The sequence below is a fragment of the Cololabis saira genome, chromosome 10 (genome assembly GCF_033807715.1).
Source record: "Cololabis saira isolate AMF1-May2022 chromosome 10, fColSai1.1, whole genome shotgun sequence".
Taxonomy (NCBI): Eukaryota; Metazoa; Chordata; class Actinopteri; order Beloniformes; family Belonidae; genus Cololabis; species Cololabis saira.
In genome coordinates, this window is record NC_084596.1 from 10,880,562 (window position 1) to 10,901,446 (window position 20,885).

The 20,885-nt window shown below is 41.3% G+C and overlaps 3 protein-coding genes across 3 annotated transcripts; all 3 read right to left on the bottom strand.

Moving 5' to 3' along the window:
• Positions 1–572: 572 nt before the first annotated feature.
• Positions 573–2,570, bottom strand: LOC133452399 (tripartite motif-containing protein 16-like). The gene has a single exon (XM_061731672.1). It carries the CDS (start codon positions 2,544–2,546, stop codon positions 864–866), a length of 1,683 nt encoding a protein of 560 aa, XP_061587656.1. The 5' UTR covers positions 2,547–2,570; the 3' UTR covers positions 573–863.
• A 4,750-nt stretch (positions 2,571–7,320) lies between these two features.
• Positions 7,321–9,428, bottom strand: LOC133451839 (tripartite motif-containing protein 16-like). The gene is made up of 2 exons (XM_061730979.1): positions 8,023–9,428; positions 7,321–7,941 (listed from the first exon to the last, which is right to left on the bottom strand). The coding sequence occupies exons 1-2, from the start codon at positions 9,426–9,428 to the stop codon at positions 7,755–7,757; spliced, it is 1,593 nt and encodes a 530-aa protein (XP_061586963.1). The 3' UTR covers positions 7,321–7,754.
• A 7,327-nt stretch (positions 9,429–16,755) lies between these two features.
• LOC133451840 (tripartite motif-containing protein 16-like) lies at positions 16,756–18,413 on the bottom strand. The gene is made up of 2 exons (XM_061730981.1): positions 18,153–18,413; positions 16,756–18,026 (listed from the first exon to the last, which is right to left on the bottom strand). The coding sequence occupies exons 1-2, from the start codon at positions 18,411–18,413 to the stop codon at positions 16,773–16,775; spliced, it is 1,515 nt and encodes a 504-aa protein (XP_061586965.1). The 3' UTR covers positions 16,756–16,772.
• Between the last annotated feature and the right edge of the window lie 2,472 nt (positions 18,414–20,885).

Below are 20,885 nucleotides of genomic sequence, written 5' to 3' on the forward strand. Positions count from 1 at the left end.
ATATATATATATATATATATATATATATATATATATAATATATATATATATATATATATATATATATATATATTATATATATATATTTTTATATTTTATATCTTATACATATGTATATATCCAAATTTATATATATAACATGTAAATGTGCATATATGTAAATATATAAATGTGTGTGTATACACACAGTTTTATATTTTATATCTTATGCACATATATATGTATGTATATGCATTTTTATATTTTTTATATATATATATTTTTTTTTTAAATATGTAATATATTTATACATAGAATTTTTTTGATCTAATTTCTATTTTATATATATTCTATATATTTCTATAATATATATATATATATATATATATATATATATATATATATATATATATATATATATATATATATATATATATATATATATATATTAGATGCTGTGGGGGGTGTATGCAAACGATGACATGTGTGGTATTATGTTTACAAAATCTGAAATGACAGATAACACAAATTTTTGCTGCTAGTATTTTGAGAAAGAGAGTTTAATTTAAAAGGCAAAGATGTCCTGAGTATTAATAATAAAACATCTGTGGTAAAGTAACACCAATACAACTGAATGGAAAAAAATGACATAAGAATAAATCTGAAACAATATTTTTGAAAGATTTTAGATCTCAAGCATCTACATTTCCTCATTGACATATGTAGTTATGAGGTCGTTGTTGGATGGGGAAAAGAGGAAATAAAAATATGACATCCTTAGAGAGAACGATCGCCGAAAGTACTGATAAAAACAACGTTTTGATATTTCTACAGAAACATCACAACAATGCACATTTGGTTACATGCGTACAGATTAAACAAGTTTACTTAAGTTTACAAAGATCCGCAGAGTCTCCTGGAAAGAGGTAAACACAAAGTCCCACATGAAGCGGCTGAGTGAAGGTGGTCTGGACTCTGTGGAGGAGGGTCATGGTTTCAGAGACGCTGTAGAAGGACAGAACACCTGCTCTGTGATCCAGGTAAACTCCTATTCTGGACGTCTGAGGACCTGAGATGGGGGTTCGGATGTTGTTGTGGCAAAATTCATAATTGTCAAAGTTATAATAAAAGGTCCAAGATTTTTCATTTGCTCCAAATCCACTTCCGTTCCACCTTCCTGATCTGCTGATATCCTTGTACGCGACTGCTACATAGACAGCTTCTGCTTTCCACTCCACCTCCCAGTAATGACGTCCAGTCAGACTCTGATTACTCAACACCTGCCAATATTCACTGAATCTGTCTGGATGACGAGAATAAGACTGATGTTGGTTCATAAAAGTCACCTTTCTGTTCTCCTCTGACAGTAACAGTTGCGTATGTGCTGTGTTTGGATCCAGAGTGATTTCACATGAATATTTCAAGAATCCAGCTCTGCTCTTTGGTTCTGGTTGTGAATCTGACAGTAAAACATCCACATCAGTGATGGTCAGTGAGATGTTTGTCCACCTGTCTCTCAGGATGTCCTGTAGTTGACCTCTGACCTCTGACACAGCTGCTGTCACATCCTCAAAGTACCTGAGAGGACGGATGCTGATGCTGGAGGAGTGTGTGGACTCACTGAGTGGTGACAGTGAGAGGTAGTTGTGGAGAAACTGGTTGTGGTCCTCGGTGTCTGAGAGCTGCTTCATCTCAGCGTCTCTCCTCTTCAGGTCAGTGATCTCCTGCTGCAGCTTCTCCTCCAGCTCTTTGACTCTCCTCACTTCAGTTTCCTGCTGGGATCTGATCTGCTGCTTCACATCAGAGCTTCTTTTCTGGAGGAGAGAGATCAGCTCAGTGAAGATCTCCTCACTGTCCTCCACTGTTTTATCAGCAGACTGATTGACGGCCTCCACCTCCTGCTGAAGCAGCTTCACATCTTTCTCTCTGTCCTGGATCTCCTGCTGGATTTGTTGTCGACTCACCTCCATCTCTCTCTGCCTTTCAGTCCTTTCTGCTGCAGCTGAGACTGTGTCGTGGCCTTTATGTTCATCCACAGAGCAGAGATAACAGATACACTTCTGATCAGTACGACAGAACATCTTCCTCACCTCATCATGACGGGGGCAGATGTTGTCCTGCAGGTTCTTGGAGGGATCCACCAGCTTGTGTTTCTTTAATGGAGCCACATCATGATGAGGTTGAAGGTGTTTCTCGCAGTAAGAGGCCAGACAGAATAAACAGGACTTGATGGCTTTCAGTTTTCTTCCAGAGCAGAAATCACAGGCCACATCTTCAGGTCCAGCATAGCAGTGATCAGCAGGAGCAGCTTGGAGTCCAGTCTTCTTCATCTGCTCCACTAAAGCTGCTAACATAGTGCTTTTCACCAGCACAGGCTTCGGAGTGAACGCCTGTTTGCACTGAGGACAGCTGGGAATTTTCTTCTCCTCTGCTCCATCCCAGAAGTTGTTAATACAGTTCATACAGTAACTGTGTCCACAGGGAATAGTCACCGGATCCTTTAAAAGATCCAAACAGATCGAACAAGAAAAAGTTTCCTGGTCCAGCTGATCTCCTTTCTGCGCCATTTCTCCTCTCGATAACTGAGACTGAAGTTTTTACTTCCTAAAACGTGAAACTACGCTGAGCTCTGATCTACAAATCACGTGTCTGTGCAGAGTAGGAGGCTGTCAGCTCTCAGTGTTCAGCTCATGTTGTTCAGACCCGTCTTCAAGCTGCAGATCTGCGGGGGAGGGAACAAGGAAACACGTGGTCAGAATGGATCTGCTGGTTTGAGAGTAGAAAGAAGAGGGAGGTTCATCAGCATCAGATTCCAGGAAGAGGACAAACTCTGGATTTAACCCTTTTATAACAGACATCATTTCTTATCGCTCGTGGTTTGGGTCAAAAATGGACACCGGAAACTTCAGTTCGGCCTTCAGCCCCGAAACTATGGGCTCAAATTAATGCCACAAGTATTTTGTATCTGTAAATAAACTTTGTACTTGTAGAAATATTTTGTGGGTGTGCAAAAAATATTTGTACTTGTAAAAATATTTTGTGCGTGTGAAAAAAATATTTGTACTTGTAGAAATATTTTGTGCGTGTGAAAAAAATATTTGCTCTTGCAAAACATATTTCTACTTGTAGATACAAAGCTACAAACTTTTTACAAAGCTACAAATTTTTTTTACAAAGCTACAAACTTTTTTTACAAAAGCTACAAACTTTTTTTCAAAAGCTACAAACTTTTTTTACAACTACGAGTTTTGGCAGTGTTTTGACGTGCCAAAACTAAGAGCCAATCAGCGATCTTTGGCACGGATTTCAAAGCATTTCTGGAGAGCCAATCAGAACATTGCATCGCCTACTGACGTCACCGCCATATTGGATGTGGCAAGACTGGGCTGCAAACTAATACAAGTAAATGGACTTATTTTCATAAAGCACCTTTCTACAAAGAAATTTACGTTTTACGTCTCATTTATTCATTCACACACGCGCTAATATACTTGGGAAACAGTTAGGCACCAAATATAATATATTTAATTTTCTCAGACGGCAAAAATAAGAACTTTATCGATCTCTTTATCGATAGTATTAGTTGGCGGCGACGTCGGTAGGCGATGCAATGTGCTGATTGGCTCTCCAGAAAAACTTTGAAACCCGTGCCAAAGATCGCTGATTGGCTCTTAGTTTTGGCACATCAAAACACTGCCATAACTCGTAGTTGTAAAAAAAAGTTTGTAGCTTTTGAAAAAAAGTTTGTAGCTTTTGTAAAAAACGTTTGTAGCTTTGTAAAAAAAACTTTGTAGCTTTGTAAAAGTTTGTAGCAATATTTTTTGCAAGTACAAATATTTTTTGCACACGCACAAAATATTTTCTACAAGTATAAATGTTTTTTTCACACGCACAAAATATTTTTACGAGTACAAATATTTTTTTGCAAGTACAAATATTTTTTGCACACGCACAAAATATTTCTACAAGTACAAAGTTTATTTACAGATACAAAATACTTATGGCATTAATTTGAGCCCATACGAAACCGACATCTTGTCCTCATCTCAAAGTGCCGGGTCTCTGGAGGCGAAGTCGGGGCGGAATGCGACAGCACAGTGCAGCACGGTGGCTTAGTGGTTGCCTCACAGCAAGAAGGTCCCCGGTTCGACTCCCAGGCCCGGCAGGGGCCTTTATGTGTGGAGTTTGCATGTTCTCCCCGTGCTTGCGTGGGTTTTCTCCGGGTACTCCGGCTTCCTCCCACAGTCCAAAAACATGCATATTAGGTTAATTGGTGATTCTAAATTGCCCGTAGGTGTGAGCGTGAGTGTGCATGGTTTGTGTGTTTATATGTGGCCCTGCGATGGACTGGTGACCTGTCCAGGGTGTAACCCCTGCCTCTCGCCTGAAATTAGCTGGGATAGGCTCCAGCAGACCCCCGTGACCCTGCAAAGGATAAAGCGGGTATAGATAATGGATGGATGGATCATTTCTTATTTAAAGGTTTTTCTCACCTCATTTTGTCAGAAACTTTGAAATACCAGTTATTTTTTATGTTAGTTTGTGAAGGTTTATTTAAATGTCTGAAAATTGCTGATGAGCAAATGGGCCACAGTCCTTTGTTTAACATGGAAAGACTTAATTTCAATTTTGAGGCCTAGCTCTGTGGCCAGCCTCGATTTTATTAATGTTGACCGCATCGTTTGAAACAAAATAACCTCCAAAATGACTGTAAGACCCACGAGTGACCCGTAAATGTTCTGAGCCCCAGATGAGCTGAATGAAAGTTTGTGTTTAATGATTAGTTAGTTGTTGTTTATATGTAATTTAGGCTTCTGAATTGATCCCAAGTGTTTTTTCATTATCTTTCAGTGGTGGGCCATCAGGGCCAGCACCTTCTCTGCTGGCCTCACATAACCAGAAATCATAATCATAATTATAATAAAGGTTCATTTTAATTTTTAATTTACTTTCCCTAAATATCTAAAGTATTCATATTCTCTTCATGTCATATTATGCTCCTTCCAATCCTGTTGTTTTTAGGTTAGAGTTTTTCTCCAATCAGAATTTCGCTATCTTATGTTGCCCGGCTGTATGAAATATGCCCGGGCCTTCACAGATCAACACTGAATCTGTGCACTGTAAAAGAATGGGCAAATATAGTTGATAGATAGTTGCGATAGCCAATAAGATAACAAGTTGTTTCAGTAAGGCCGTCTAGCTAGTCTGACGTTGAACGACATTTAGGCCTCCTGTGATTGGATATGCATACTTACTAGTTTGAGCGACGGCAGTGTGGGGGTAGCCATTTTGGTAATTTATTTTGTTCATATCAAAATCCATAATAATGAACTAAAATGACAAAAACACAAAAAAATATTACCCTTTTGCAATGTATGTAAATAATCTGGCGCGTTGGCGCAGCTATGTGGTTGTTGTACTCAAAGCAACAGGTCGCAAAAAGCCGTGATACTTCACGTTTTGACTTGAAAAAGTTTTTTCACAAAGAGACGTGTTTATTGTGTCGCTGTTACCAAAGTATGGCCGTCTTGTTAGTGGCTTTCTGATATTAAACTGCATATATATATATATATACATATATATATATATATATATATATATATATATATATATATATATATATATATATATATATATATATATATTTATAACTCAGGTGTACCAGCAACAACAGGCCAGAATTAATTTGATTTATTTGAATGAGAAAAGTTGTTTCTGGGTATTTTATACATATTTGTCCCAGCTGCTGGCTGCAAAGGTCTGTGCTCAGACTCCTTCCTTCACTGTTATTCTGTAACTCCACCCCTGGAAACAGGCTGGCACGTTTAGAATAACAGCTACTTTGAGACTGATTTTGCTTTTTCAATTTATTATTTCCTGATAAGTCAGCTGGTGCCCCGTTTTGAATGATTCATTTTGATGGTTTATTTTGATAAGTCAACTTTTTGAGTCATTATTAATAACTATCATAAGACAATTATTAATAACTCTCTAATAACTGCACCAGCACTTCCTTTGTGGCAAAGCATTGGCAAATTAATGGAGCGCTCTGTTAATATTTTACTTCCTTCCTGCTGCACAGATTTGCATAATTGGATCGGACAACGAGATCTCTGAATGCTGCCCAGAGACTGTAATGAACAAATGTACAAAGCTTGAGGTCACATGACTCACTGGTTCCTGAAGAGCGGTTTGTGCAGGACGCAGCCATGTTGCTCGAGAGGCTACAGACTTCTGCTGTTGAATTTGAAATTAATAATTCAAGGTGTTTAGGTGTGATCCTTGAAACGTGCGTGCAGTCCCAACACTTTTATGACTAGTATTGACAAGCGTTGTTAAATCAACAAACCAGTCACATATTGGATTCATACCCTCATGTTGGATCAGGTACATTTCTTAACCAGTTTGCAGAATTTACAAAAGAGGTGTGTGATACACTGGTATATTTATCACAACTAAACATGTTTCGAAACTAAAATACATCTAAATAAATCTAGATTAACTTGAATTGTCACCTTGGGGATTGGTACAGATTTAAAATGGACAAGTTGGAGAAGGCAACAGAGGCGATGAGGAAGTGATGGACAGGTTTGGCCTCCAGGACAGGAACACAGAAGGACAGATGGTGGTAGACTTTGCTAAAAGGATTGAAATGGCTGAATACTTTCTTCTAGAAGAAGCAGGACCACGTGGACATCCAACCTTGTAACTGCCACCTCTGACACCAGAATAAAACCACTGACACGTGATACTGCCGTGTATGAAAGGGTTTATCTGCACTGTTTCCTGCAACAATTCAGCAGAAATATCATTCAAACTTTACAGTTTTACACCTGTGACCATGACGTTTGATCAAACTTTAGACCCTTTTTGTGTTTGCAAACAATAATGAGGTGAACCATATGCGCAACATTACATGACGTAGGCTGAAAAAGGGTCTTCTCTGATCATTTTCAAAACTGGATGTAGATCACGTGACAAAACGGAGCGGGGATCTTTAACCTCCTCTACATCCCTGTTAGCAGGGTGAAGATGCCCTCTAGTGGTGAACATCAGTTTCAGCTTTCAGTTGTTCACCTGCAGGAAGACCTCGAAAATACTGGAATGAAGACTGAACAAATCACTTTATTAAAACATCAGTTTTATTTCTGACTAAATATCCAAATTGTTAAACAGAAACATCTTCAACAGATTCAGACGTAATTTAATAAAGTTCATTTTGTCCATGGCTTTACAATTTAACTTGCTGATTCTTTCTGTCGGACAAGAATATTTAGGTTTTTAAATACTTGACATGTTTTGGCAATTACTTCCTCCTTCATCAGAATCAGGTGACGATGAGGAAGGAGGAAGTAATCGCCGAAATATATCAGGTATTTAAAAACCTAAATATTCTTGTCCGACGAAAAGAATCAGCAAGTTAGATTTAGACATCAACAACATTTGATCTGCAGATCTGGTGAATTTTCTGTTCAGGTTCATGAAGTTGAAAAAATATATAATGCGATAAAACATTAATAAAATCTTTTAGTGCACAACATTTAGTGCACAGAGAGATTTACATTTTAATCTTGAGAAAAAGATTATGTTGAAAAAAGTAATATAATCCTTAAGAAAGAACAAGTGTCCCCTACTTAATGAATAAAATAACAACTAAACAACAACTTAAGGAGCAACGTTACTCTACAATCAGAATTTGAGACGTCGATCCCTGAACAGTGAAGAAACATCACAATTATCAACACTGATTCATAAACATGGAGAAGAAATAAAGTCTATTTGAGTTTACAGAACTCTGCTGAGTCTCCATCAGTGTCACCAACCCAAACTCCAGCGTAGAGCGGCTGAGTGAAGGTGGTCTGGACACTGTGGAGGAGGGTCATGGTTTCAGAGACGCTGTAGAAGGACAGAACACCTGCTCTGTGATCCAGGTAAACTCCTATTCTGGAGCTCTTTGGACCTGAGATAAGGGTTCTGATGTTGTTGTAACACAGTTCATATTTGTCTGAGCCACAATAGAGTGACCAAGATTTGTCATTTGCTCCAAATCCACTTCCGTTCCACCCCTTTGATCGGCTGATATTCTTGTATGCAACTGCTGGATTAATTACATTTTCTTTCTTCTCCACCTCCCAGTAATGACGTCCAGTGAGACTCTCTCTACTCAGTACCTGAGAAACATCACTGAATCTGTCTGGATGACTAGAATAAGACTGATGTTGGTCCATAACTGTCACCTTTCTGTTCTCCTCTGACAGTAACAGCTGTGTGTTTACTGTGTTTGGATCCAGAGTGATTTCACATGAATATTTCAAGAATCCAGCTCTGCTCGTTGGTTCTGGTTCTGACAGTAAAACATCCACATCAGTGATGGTCAGTGAGATGTTTGTCCACGTGTCTCTCAGGATGTCTTGTAGTTGACCTCTGACCTCTGACACAACTGCTGTCACATCCTGAAAGTATCTGAGAGGACGGATGCTGATGCTGGAGGAGTGTGTGGACTCACTGAGTGGTGACAGTGAGGGGTAGTTGTGGAGAAACTGGTTGTGGTCCTCGGTATCTGTGAGCTGGTTCATCTCAGCGTCTCTCCTCTTCAGGTCAGTGATCTCCTGCTGCAGCTTCTCCTCCAGCTCTCTGACTCTCTTCACTTCAGTTTCCTGCTGGGATCTGATCTGCTGCTTCACATCAGAGCTTCTTTTCTGGATGAGAGACATCAGCTCAGTGAAGATCTCCTCACTGTCCTCCACTGTTTTATCAGCAGACTGATTGATGGCCTCCACCTCCTGCTGAAGCAGCTTCACATCTTTCTCTCTGTCCTGGATCTCCTGCTGGATTTGTTGTCGACTCACCTCCATCTCTCTCTGCCTCTCAGTCCTTTCTGCTGCAGCTGAGACTGTGTCGTGGCCTTTATGTTCATCCATAGAGCAGAGATAACAGATACACTTCTGATCAGTACGACAGAATATCTTCATCACCTCATCATGACGGGGGCAGATGTTGTCCTGCAGGTTCTTGGAGGGATCCACCAGCTTGTGTTTCTTGAATGGAGCCACATCATGATGAGGTTGAAGGTGTTTCTCGCAGTAAGAGGCCAGACAGAATAAACAGGACTTGATGGCTTTCAGTTTTCTTCCAGAGCAGAAATCACAGGCCACATCTTCAGGTCCAGCATAGCAGTGATCAGAAGCAGCAGCTTGGAGTCCAGTCTTCTTCATCTGCTCCAATAAAGCAGCAAACATGGTGCTTTTCACCAGCACAGGCTTCGGAGTGAACGTATGTTTGCACTGAGGACAGCTGGGGAGTTTCTTCTCTCCTTCATCCCAGAAGTTATTAATACAGTTCATACAGTAACTGTGTCCACAGGGAATAGTCACCGGATCCTTTAAAAGATCCAAACAGATCGAACAAGAAAAAGTTTCCTGGTCCAGCTGAACTCCTTTCTGCGCCATTTCACCTCTCGATAACAGAGACTGAAAAAGTTTCACTTCCTCAAACATGAAACTCGTCTGATCTACAAATCACGTGTCTGTGCAGAGTAGGATGTTGTCAGCTCTCAGTGTTCAGCTGGTGTTGTTCAGACCCGCCTTCAGGATGCAGATCTGCAGGGGAGGGAACAAAGAAACACGTGGAGCAACTGGATCTGAGAGCAGGAAGAAGAGGGAGGTTCATCGGGATCAGATTCCAGGAAGAGGGCAAAACTGGATTTTACCCTTTTTATAACATATCATATTTAATAGTTTTGCTCACCTCAAGTTGTATTTTATCAAGAACTTTATAATACCAACATTTAATTGTGATTTTAGATGGTTTTATAATTTCATTAATTTAAATTGATTCAAAAATGCACAAGAACAGGATGAGGTTCCCCTCTAGTGGGGAACATAAGTTTTCAGTTGTTGACCAGTTGTTGACCCCTTGAGACTTCACTGAGTCTTCAACTCCAACAACATCACGAAAGACGCATTTAAATACATAATATGTATTAAATAACAGTATGTAATATACTGTTATTTCATACATAAATATTATATATTTATTTTATATCATAAATCGTTGAATGAACATGGAAGGAAACATTGTTGATGCTTGAGATGTTTTATGTCAGATGAACACATTTAAACATTCCTCCACAGATTCAGACATCAATAGCATTTGGTCTGCAGTTCTTGGGATCGCCACTTGTGAATCAGGTCGTGTTGTGTTTAGAAAACCTGAAATGACAGAAAAAAGAAGAAAAAAATGTAGATTGGTGGTATTTTGAGAAAGAGCAGTTAAATCTAAAAAGCAGAGGGGTCCATGATTTTCATAACATATCAGTGACAAAGCAACACAAAAAAGACTGAATAGTAAAGCAAATGACACTCACACAAAACAAGACAAATATTAATAAGATTTTAGATCAGAAACATCTACCTGCATGGATACATCATAATTTTATTGCAGTTTGGGAAAAAAAAAACAAAGACTACCGAAGAAACACCAAAAGACTTGAAAAAGTCCTGAAAAGAACAACTTTTGTAGATGTTCAACATCTCTGAGTTGTGCACAAACATCCCAACAATGAACATTTCGCTTCACATGAGAAAGGTTTTGATTTGAGATCATGTAATCAACAAATTTATAAATCAACTGATTTAAAATTCTTAAGAAATGCAATAGAAAAAAAAATATTTTAATCATTCAATCAATCATATTTTAATTTTTCTTGTTTTAAATGTTTCAATAATGCCAATGAGCACCGACTTGAAATAAAGTGAATTCTGTAGTATCTATAAAAATCATTACGGTACATTAAAATGAAACGCCCCCTTATTTTATTTATTTACTTTTTCACCTTGTCTGCACACATATTAATGGTTAATAACATGCTGGTAAGAACCTAAGGCATATATATGTGCATTGTTACTATATTTATCTTATTAATATATATAAATATATATATATACGCATACATACACATACATATATATACACACGTACAAACCCATTTTTTGGGGAGGGGGGAGGGGGGAACGGCGGCGGCGGTGGCGGGGGAGGGGGTCAGGCGGTGACATCCGCTGCTGATCCAGGACGCGAGAACACACATGGAGGCGCACGTCAAGCACTGGAAATCTGAAGAAAAAAAAACAGAACAGACACGAAACCGGTGTGGGTACCAGATTGTATCGGGCTGCAATATTTTCCCCGGAAGTGTGCATTTTTTCCCAGCGATGGTATTTTAGTCAGAAGCAGCAGATCATAGTGGAGGTAAAAGGGAGAAGAAACATATACAAGGAATTATCAGAATTATCAGTGATCTTACTGACATAGGCTAAAAAAAATATTAGAGTTAAAATATATATATTTTTTTTTAAGGTTTTTTGGGGCTCGAGTGGCCCTTTATTGGAGATGCAGACTGGAAATGGGTAGAGAGAGAGAATGGGGAAGACACACAGCAAAGGTGCGTGGGCTGGATTCGAACCCGCGACCGCTGCAGGAGGAGGACTGTAGCCTCAGTATATGGCCCGCTACTTAACCCACTGCGCCACCGAGCGGCCGAGTTAAAATATTTATTAGGGACTATTTTCATTAGACAATTGGAGATTCATCAGTGAGCTGAGAACAATAATAGCCTACTATATACAGTATAGGGTAAACAATATTTTGCTTGCTGCATAGCAGTAAGCAGTTAAATATTTTGATCTTAATAGACATTTTAAATTATCAATTTGCTTTATTACATTTATTAATCATCAGTTTTCACAAGACGGAACGTCATCACGTACGGTCAAAAGCCAATCACAAGACGAAACGTCATCACGTACGGGGAGCCGGTAAAAAAAAGCAGGTGGGAAAAAAAGCACCGACACCGGCACGGAATTGGCCAAAACACGAGCAGCAACCGTCCCAAGTCTCGAGATCCAATCATAATCTGCGCTAAACTACCGTGATTAACTAACCCCAAAAACTACAGAGCAAGCATGCAGGTGAACGAGCCGATGTATATGACTATATGTGTGTGTGTGTGTGTGTGTGTGTGTGTGTGTGTGTGTGTGTGTGTGTGTGTGTGTGTGTGTGTGTGTGTGTGTGTGTGTGTGTGTGTCTGTGTGTCTGTGTGGCTATGTGTGTGTGTGTGTATATGTCTGTGTGGCTATGTGTGTGTGTGTGTGTGTGTGTGTGTGTGTGTGTGTGTATATGTGTGTGTGTATGTGTGTGTATATGTATGCGTGGCTATGTGTGTGTGTGTGTGTGTGTGTGTGTGTGTGTGTGTGTGTGTGTGTGTGTGTGTGTGTGTGTGTGTGTGTGTATGTGTGTGTATATGTATGTGTGGCTGTGTGTGTGTGTGTGTGTGTGTGTGTATATGTATGTGTGGCTGTGTGTGTGTGTGTGTGTGTGTGTGTGTGTGTGTGTGTGTGTGTGTGTGTGTGTGTATGTGTGTGTATATGTATGTGTGGCTGTGTGTGTGTGTGTGTGTGTGTGTGTGTGTGTGTGTGGCTGTGTGTGTGTGTGTGTGTGTGTATATGTATGTGTGGCTGTGTGTGTGTGTGTGTGTGTGTGTGTGTGTGTGTGTGTGTGTGTGTGTATGTGTGTGTGTGTGTGTGTGTGTGTGTGTGTGTGTGTGTGTGTGTGTGTGTGTGTGTGTGTGTGTGTGTGTGTGTAATAATCCTAACAAAGCTCCACCTGAAGTGTATCTATAGTGGGGGGGGGGGGGGGTAACCCCGCCACCCCGCCACCCGCGAGACCAGAAGCCGACAAGGAAGAACCCGGAACCCAGGCCACCAGCAACCCCACAGAGGGCGAGAAAAGGGCGGGAGGAAACCCACCGCCAGCGGCAGCCGAGGGGACCCGCGGGTGGGGCCCCCACGACTACGGGAAGAGGCAGCCAGGGATCCCACGGCGGCGGACCGGGACCCAGGCGAACCCCGACCACCCGACCCGGGAATGACATGTAATTTTTTTTTAGAATTATAATTTTTTTTTCAAATCAAAATAGATATTGGATTATTTTACACAGATTTGACACAAAACTGGTACATTAAAAGCCTCACACGGGTCACCATTTTGTGTTGTGCCACAAAGGGAGTTGTGGTTCAGTTATTAGAGAGTTATACTTTTTTTTTCCGCCCCCCAGGATACTTACGTGTCTGTGTGGGTTAGTAAGGAGGGAAGGAAAATAGCATGATCTCTCACCACCAGTACCCTTATCGTTCTGCTGTTTCCCACTCAGGAGCCAGAGTGTGGAGCAAAATCCACCACACTGGCTTTAAGCTTTTGACGGCCAAAGAGGAGGACGTACCACTTCGGTACTGAGCGAAAGCGTTATATGGGTTCACTTACACCGCCCTGTAAAAATATAATAATAAAAACGTAATGATATAATAATACAAACGTAACGATATAATAATACACGCTCTGTCACTGTCTGGGGTGTTGTGTTTGTATTTGGTTTTCGTCTGTGCTCTGTTTCCCCCTTCCCTTCATAATTTGGTTTTACAGGTGTGTGGCAGGAGGTGTGGCCGGCCTATTTCCTTCCCGGGCTTCATCAAGGAACACCTGTTTCCCATCCCATCAAGCTCCCCATAAAAGACCGGTTCTACCTCCACTACTCTGCCAGATAGTTCCTTCCTCTTGTGTGGTTTATCTCATGCCTGAGCTCCTCGATTGTTTCCTCGTTCCTGTGGCCAGCCTGCCTTCTGCCACCGCCCTCTGGATTTTGTTTTTGTTTTTTATCCACGAGTGGTTGGTGTGTCTTTTGTGATCATTTTTGTGACGATTAAACATCGTAAGACTATTCCTGTGTGCGCTCTCCTCTCTAGCTACAGTGGTCCATACTAAACCCTTCTGAACGTAACACACTGGTGAGATTTTGGTTCGATGCCTCCACCCATCCACACACGTATACGGAGCCCGAAACATTAATAGACAACAGCCGTGTTGCAGACAGAAAGAGAACTGTTGATCAAACACACAAACAAACACACACTGGCATTACATACACAACAACAAGTAGTAATTAAAATAGAGTTCTACAGCTCTCACAACATGAATAATAAAAAAGTGCTGTGATCAGATTTTAATAAAGATACTTTTAATAAAACTAAATGGACTGAGGTCAGAGTCGTTCCACCGCGATGAACGAGTGAAGGCCAAAGGAAATCACTCCTGCACATGGACATCCATCCTTGTAACTGCCACCTCTGATACCAGAATGAAACCACTGACACGTGATACTGCCGTGTATGAAAGGGTTAATCTGCACTGTTTCCTGCAACAATTCATCAGAAATACCATTCAAACGTTACACAGTTTTACAACTCTGAGCCAGGCCCCCGGTCTCTCACTCAGCAGGGACGCCGATTTTTCCCAGTGGCCAGCCGCGGTACTGCAACAAAAAATCCCATGGGGCCCAAAAAGCTTTTTTCCCATAGACCACAATAGTAAAAGAGAAGCCTCTAAAACTGTTCACAGGACACTTCCAGCTGTAATCACTGTCAATTACTAATCTTTGTATTCTATATTTTTAAGTCATGGACTTTATATCCGTCAAAAATGTTTTCAAAAATGTTTTCTAACGGCCAGAAAAGTCAAAGAAAAGTCTCTTTCTGGGCGTGACGTCACGGCCGTGTCCTTCATAGACATAATAAAGATATAGACATAAATATCTTTATGTCTATAGTGCCTATGGTGTCCGTGCCATGGATGTTGCCCCGGGCATGATGGGAGGCCCCAGAGCATCATGGGAGGTGACTCAACTGCACCTGCTCTATGGGCCCATAGATATATATAAAGGCTAGATGACTCAAGGCGGAGTCTCTAGCGTCGTTCACCGACGGCCATCTTGCCACAGGAGAGCTCGCTCACTCATAACATTGTGTTTAATGGTGCATGTACTGCTTAAACAACCTTAACTTGCTCAATTCTCAACAGATTTTCAAACAGTTTGGTTTGTTATGAACGTCAGAGATGTAGTTATGACACTGCATACTTGTGAATAACTATAAACATTGAAAAGAGTACTTTTGTATGAAAATAACAAGAAACAGATAGCTATGACATGGTATTTATATTAAATGAATATTTCTATAGTATTCTTAGTAATATTTATATTTACATTATAACATATATACATATATTATTATCTTATAACATGTTTATATATTATTACATTATGATGTATTTATATTATATATTATGTATTATAACATGTGCATATGTGTACATTATAACATGTATATATATATATATATATATATATATATATATATATATATATATATATATATATATATATATATATATATATATATATATATATATATATATATGTATATATATATACATCTTATAAGGTAATAATATATGTATATATGTTATAATGTAAAAATAAATATTACTAAGAATACTATAGAAATATTCATTTAATATAAATACAATGTCATAGCTATCTGTTTCTTGTTATTTTCATACAAAAGTACGTTTTTCAATGTTTATAATTATTCACAAGTATGCAGTGTCATAACTACCACTCTGACGTTCATAACAAACCAAACTGTTTAAAAATCTGTTGAGAATTGAGCAAGTTAAGGTTGTTTAAGCAGTACATGCTCCATTAAACACAATGTTATAAGTGAGCGAGCTCTCCTGTGCCAAGATGGCCGCCGTGTGACGACGTCGCTCTCCATTGGCAGCAGCGCGGGCGAGTCATCTAGCCTTTATATATGTCTATGTATGGGCCCCATAACGCAGAAGTAAACCCGGAAGTCAGGAACATTTTTCGGCGTATGCGACAGGCGAGCAACTTCCATTGAAATGAACGGCGGCCATTTTCCGGTCTGGTATCCAGTTAATATAATACATCCATGCTCTGACCACGATATGTGATCAAACAGACCCTTTTTGTTTTTGTAAACAATAATGAGGTAAACCATATGCGTGCGCAACATTAAATGACGTAGGCTGAAAAAGGATCTTCTTCGATCATCTTCGAAACTGGATGTAGATCACGTGACAAAACGGACGGGAGGAGCTTAAACCTCTTCTACATCCCTGTTAGCAGGATGAAGATGCCCTCTAGTGGTGAACATAAGTTTCAGCTTTCATTTGTTGACCTGAAACAAGAAGCGGAAAATACTGGAATGAAGACTGAACAAATCGCTTTGATAAAACATCAATTTTATTTCTGACTAAATATCCACTAAATATCCACATTGTTAAACAAGAAACATCTTCAACAGATTTAGACATCATTTAATAAAGTTCATTTTGTCCATGGCTTTACAATTTAACTTGCTGATTCTTTCTGTCGGACAAGAATATTTAGTTTTTTAAATACCTGATGTTTTGGCAATTACTTCCTCCTACATCAGAATCAGGTGACGATGAGGAAGGAGGAAGTAATCGCCGAAATATATCAGGTATTTAAAAAACTAAGCATTCTTGTCCGACAAAAAGAATCAGCAAGTTAGATATAGACATCAACAACATTTGATCTGCAGATCTGGGGAATTTTCTGTTCAGGTTCATGAAGTTGAAAAAATATATAATGCGATAAAACATTAATAAAATCTTTTAGTGCACAACATTTAGTGCACAGAGAGATTTACATTTTAACCTTGATAAAAATATTATGTTGAAAAAAGTAATATAATCCTTAAGAAAGAACAAGTGTCACCTACTTAATGAATAAAATAACAACTAAACAACAACTTAAGGAGCAACGTTACTCTACTTGAATTTGAGACGTCGATCTCTGAACAGTGAAGAAACATCACAACAATCAACACTGATTCATAAAAATGGAGAAGAAATAAAGTCTATTTGAGTTTACAGAACTCAGCTGAGTGTCCAGAAGTGTTAGCAACCCCGACTCCAGCGTAGAGTGGCTGAGTGAAGGAGGTCTGGACTCTGTGGAGGAGGGTCATGGTTTCAGAGACGCTGTAGAAGGACAGAACACCTGCTCTGTGATCCAGGTAAACTCCTATTCTGGAGGTCTTTGGACCTGACATGGAGGAACTGATGTTGTTGTGCCAAAATACATATCTGTCTGAGTCACAATAGAGTGACCAAGATTTGTCATTTCCTCCAAAACCATATCCTTTCCAACTACCTGATCTGCTGATATTCTTGTATGTGACTGCTAAACCAACTTCACTTGCTTTCTTCTCCACCTCCCAGTAATGACGTCCAGTCAGACTCTCTCTACTCAGGACCTGAGCAACATCACTGAATCTGTCTGGATGACTAGAATAAGACTGACGTTGATTCATAAAAGTCACCTTTCTGTTCTCCTCTGACAGTAACAGCAGTGTGTTTACTGTGTTTGGATCCAGAGTGATTTCACATGAATATTTCAAGAATTCAGCTCTGCTCTTTGGTTCTGGTTGTGGCAGTAAAACATCCACATCAGTGATGGTCAGTGAGATGTTTGTCCACGTGTCTCTCAGGATGTCCTGTAGTCGACCTCTGACCTCTGACACAGCTGCTGTCACATCCTGAAAGTACCTGAGAGGACGGATGCTGATGCTGGAGGAGTGTGTGGACTCACTGAGTGGTGACAGTGAGGGGTAGTTGTGGAGAAACTGGTTGTGGTCCTTGGTGTCTGTGAGCTGCTTCCTCTCAGCGTCTCTCCTCTTCAAGTCAGTGATCTCCTGCTGCAGCTTCTCCTCAAGCTCTCTGACTCGACTCACTTCCGTTTCCTGCTGGGATCTGATCTGCTGCTTCACATCAGAGCTTCTTTTCTGGAGGAGAGAGATCAGCTCAGTGAAGATCTCCTCACTGTCCTCCACTGTTTTATCAGCAGACTGATTGATGGCCTCCACCTCATGCTGAAGCAGCTTCACATCTTTCTCTCTGTCCTGGATCTCCTGCTGGATTTGTTGTCGACTCACCTCCATCTCTCTCTGCCTCTCAGTCCTTTCTGCTGCAGTTGAGACTGTATCGTGGCCTTTATGTTCATCCACAGAGCAGAGATAACAGATACACTTCTGATCAGTACGACAGAACATCTTCATCACCTCATCATGACGGGGGCAGATGTTGTCCTGCAGGTTCTTGGAGGGATCCACCAGCTTGTGTTCCTTTAATGAAGCCACATCATGATCAGGTTGAAGGTGTTTCTCGCAGTTCAGTTTTCTTCCAGAGCAGAAATCACAGGCCACATCTTCAGGTCCAGCATAGCAGTGATCAGCAGGAGCAGCTTGGAGTCCAGTCTTCTTCATCTCCTCCATTAAATCAGCTAGCATGGTGTTTTTCATCAGCTCAGGTCTCGGTGTGAACGTCCGTCTACATTGAGGACAGCTGGGGAGTTTTTTCTCCTTTTCTCCATCCCAGAAGTTGTTAATACACTTCATACAGTAACTGTGTCCACAGGGAATAGTCACGGGATGCTTTAAAAGATCCAAACAGATCGAACAAGAAAAAGATTCTTGGTCCAGCTGATCTCCTTTCTGCGCCATTACTCCTGTCGATAACTGAGACTCAGACCGTTTCACTTGTTTATACATGAAACTAGTCTGAGCTCTGATCCACAAATCTCGTGTCTGTGCAGAGTAGGAGGCTGTCAGCTCTCAGTGTTCAGCTCTTGTTGTTTAGACCCGTCTTTAAGCTGTAGATCTGCAGGGGAGGGAACCAGCAAACACGTGGTCAGACTGGACCTGCTGGTTCGAGAGCAGGAAGAAGAGGGAGGTTCATCAGCATCAGATTCCAGGAAGAGGACAAAACTGGATTTTATCCTTTTTATAACATATCATATTTAATAGTTTTGCTCATCTCAACTTGTATTTTGTCAAGAACTTCATAATACCAACATTTAGTTGTGATTTTATATGGTTTTATCATTTCATTCATTTAAATTGATTAAAAAATGCACAAGAACAGGATGAGGTGGCCCTCTAGTGGGGAACATAAGTTTTCAGTTGTTGACCTGCAGGAAGACGTGGAAAGACTTCACTGAGTCTTCAACTCCAACAACATCAAGAAAGACACATTTAAAGTATAGACCACTGTAGCTAGAGAAGAGGGTGCACACAGGAATACTCTTACGATGTTTAATCGTCACAAAAATTATCACAAACTCAAAACGCACCAACCACTCATGGATAAAAAACAAAAAACCAAATCCAGAGGGCGGTGGCAGAAGGCAGGCTGGCCACAGGAACGAGGAAACAATCGAGGAGCTCAGGCATGAGGTAAACCACACAAGAGGAAGAAACTATCTGACAGAGTAGTGGAGGTAGAACCGGTCTTTTATGGGGAAGTTGATGGGATGGGAAACAGGCCAGCACATAGTCAGAGCTCAGGGGGCCTGGGCAGACCGGCGAGACAGGTCAGAGGGATGTTCTCGGGACTGGGCAGACGGGCGTTCTCGGGACCACCATGGGAACAGGGACGGGTGCGTCCGGGACCAGCACTGGAACAGGGATGGGTGCGTCCGGAACCTCCTCGGGAACAGGGACGGGTGCGTCCGGGACCACCACTGGAACAGGGACGGGTGTATCTGGGACCATCTCGGGAACAGGCTGTGGCTGGCGCCATCGTCGTTGTTTACCCTGAGGCTGAGAACCCCTGGGCCCGCCTCGAGTCAGGCGTTTCCCCAAAAGCGGGGGAACAGGCCAGGGTGAGTCCGAGACCACCTCGGGAACAGGAAGAGGTGCGTCCAGGACTCTCACCAGAACAGGCTGGAGCTGCCGCAGCTGTCGTTTCCCCTGGGGTTGTGAACACCTGAGAAGGGGGACTCCTCCTCCTCAACACGGCGCATATTCTTCTCTGCCTCTCGGCGGAGGAGCTCAAAGAGAGTAATATGCTCTCCCGCTGGGTCCATAGTGGTAGGTACACTGATGAGGTCCATATCTTCGGGTGGACTCTGGCGAGCTGAAACGCTGTTGGAACTGGCAGAACGTAAACAATGGGCATGACAATAGCTATTCCAGTTAACTATGGATGCTGTGGACCAATCAATATGAGGGTTATGTTTCTTTAGCCATGGGAGCCCAAGTACCAAAGGGGATACAGGAGAAGAAATTACAAACAATTCTACAGTTTCCTGATGATTTCCTGACAATTTCAAGGAAATGGGCTCAGTTTTGTGTGTAACCATTTCTAGCAAGTGGCCATCAATGGCTAACACCTCTTTAGGTTCTGCTAACTGCTGAGTAGGTATGTTGATTTTAGTGACTAGAGTAGAGTCAATAAAATTATCGTCAGCGCCAGAGTCTACCAACACTTGAATGGGGAGAGTTTCATGCGACCAGTGTAGCATTCCTAGAATGTGCATGCGGTCGGAGGGCATGGAGGACAATGATGCACGGCTGACCAGCGCCCCTCCGCTGGCTGATGAGCCTGGTCTTTGTGGCAACACCGGACATTGGGCTTGGAAATGGCCCTCTTTGCCACAGTAAATACACAGCTGATGACGCAGCCGCCTCTCCCTTTCTGCAGGGGCAAGTTTTGTTCTGCCAGGCTGCATGGGTTCCTCCGATCCAGAGGTGGCGTGCGCACCGATGGGCTCCCTGGAACACTCTCTGCCGCCAGAATGCGAAAATTTACTCAAAATTGGGCTACAGAATCACTCCTCTGTCAGAGTGACAGTAATTGGCTTGCTGCTTCCTTCCCTTTAACGGGGTGGTCAAAAACTTTCCTCATCTCAACTGTAAATGCCTGAAAATCAGAACACATAGTGGGTTGTTATTAGAGATGGCTATAGCCCAGGATGCAGCTCGATCTACCAATAAGCTCATAACAAAAGCTATCCTGGACTGATCAGAAAAGTAAGTTGCTGGTTGTTGATTAAATACCAGAGAGCACTGGTTTAGAAACTGAGCGCATGTCCCTAGATCCCCTGCGTACCTAGCCGGGATAGAGATGTGGGGTTCATGGGGCAGGGGAGCCGGTGTCACCGGTGCCGGTGCTGCAGAAGCTGGAGTGGAGAC

Bases quoted from the DNA above. Each gene is read 5' to 3' on its own strand.
- LOC133452399 (XM_061731672.1), bottom strand. From the start codon at position 2,546: ATGGCGCAGAAAGGAGATCAGCTGGACCAGGAAACTTTTTCTTGTTCG.
- LOC133451840 (XM_061730981.1), bottom strand. From the start codon at position 18,413: ATGGCGCAGAAAGGAGATCAGCTGGACCAAGAATCTTTTTCTTGTTCG. The intron at 18,027-18,152 runs GCTCCTGCTGAT...AAGGAACACAAG, and splicing joins AGAAGACTGGACTCCAAGCT to CTGGTGGATCCCTCCAAGAA.
- LOC133451839 (XM_061730979.1), bottom strand. From the start codon at position 9,428: ATGGCGCAGAAAGGAGTTCAGCTGGACCAGGAAACTTTTTCTTGTTCG. The intron at 7,942-8,022 runs AGCAAATGACAA...AACCCTTATCTC, and splicing joins TGGAACGGAAGTGGATTTGG to AGGTCCAAAGAGCTCCAGAA.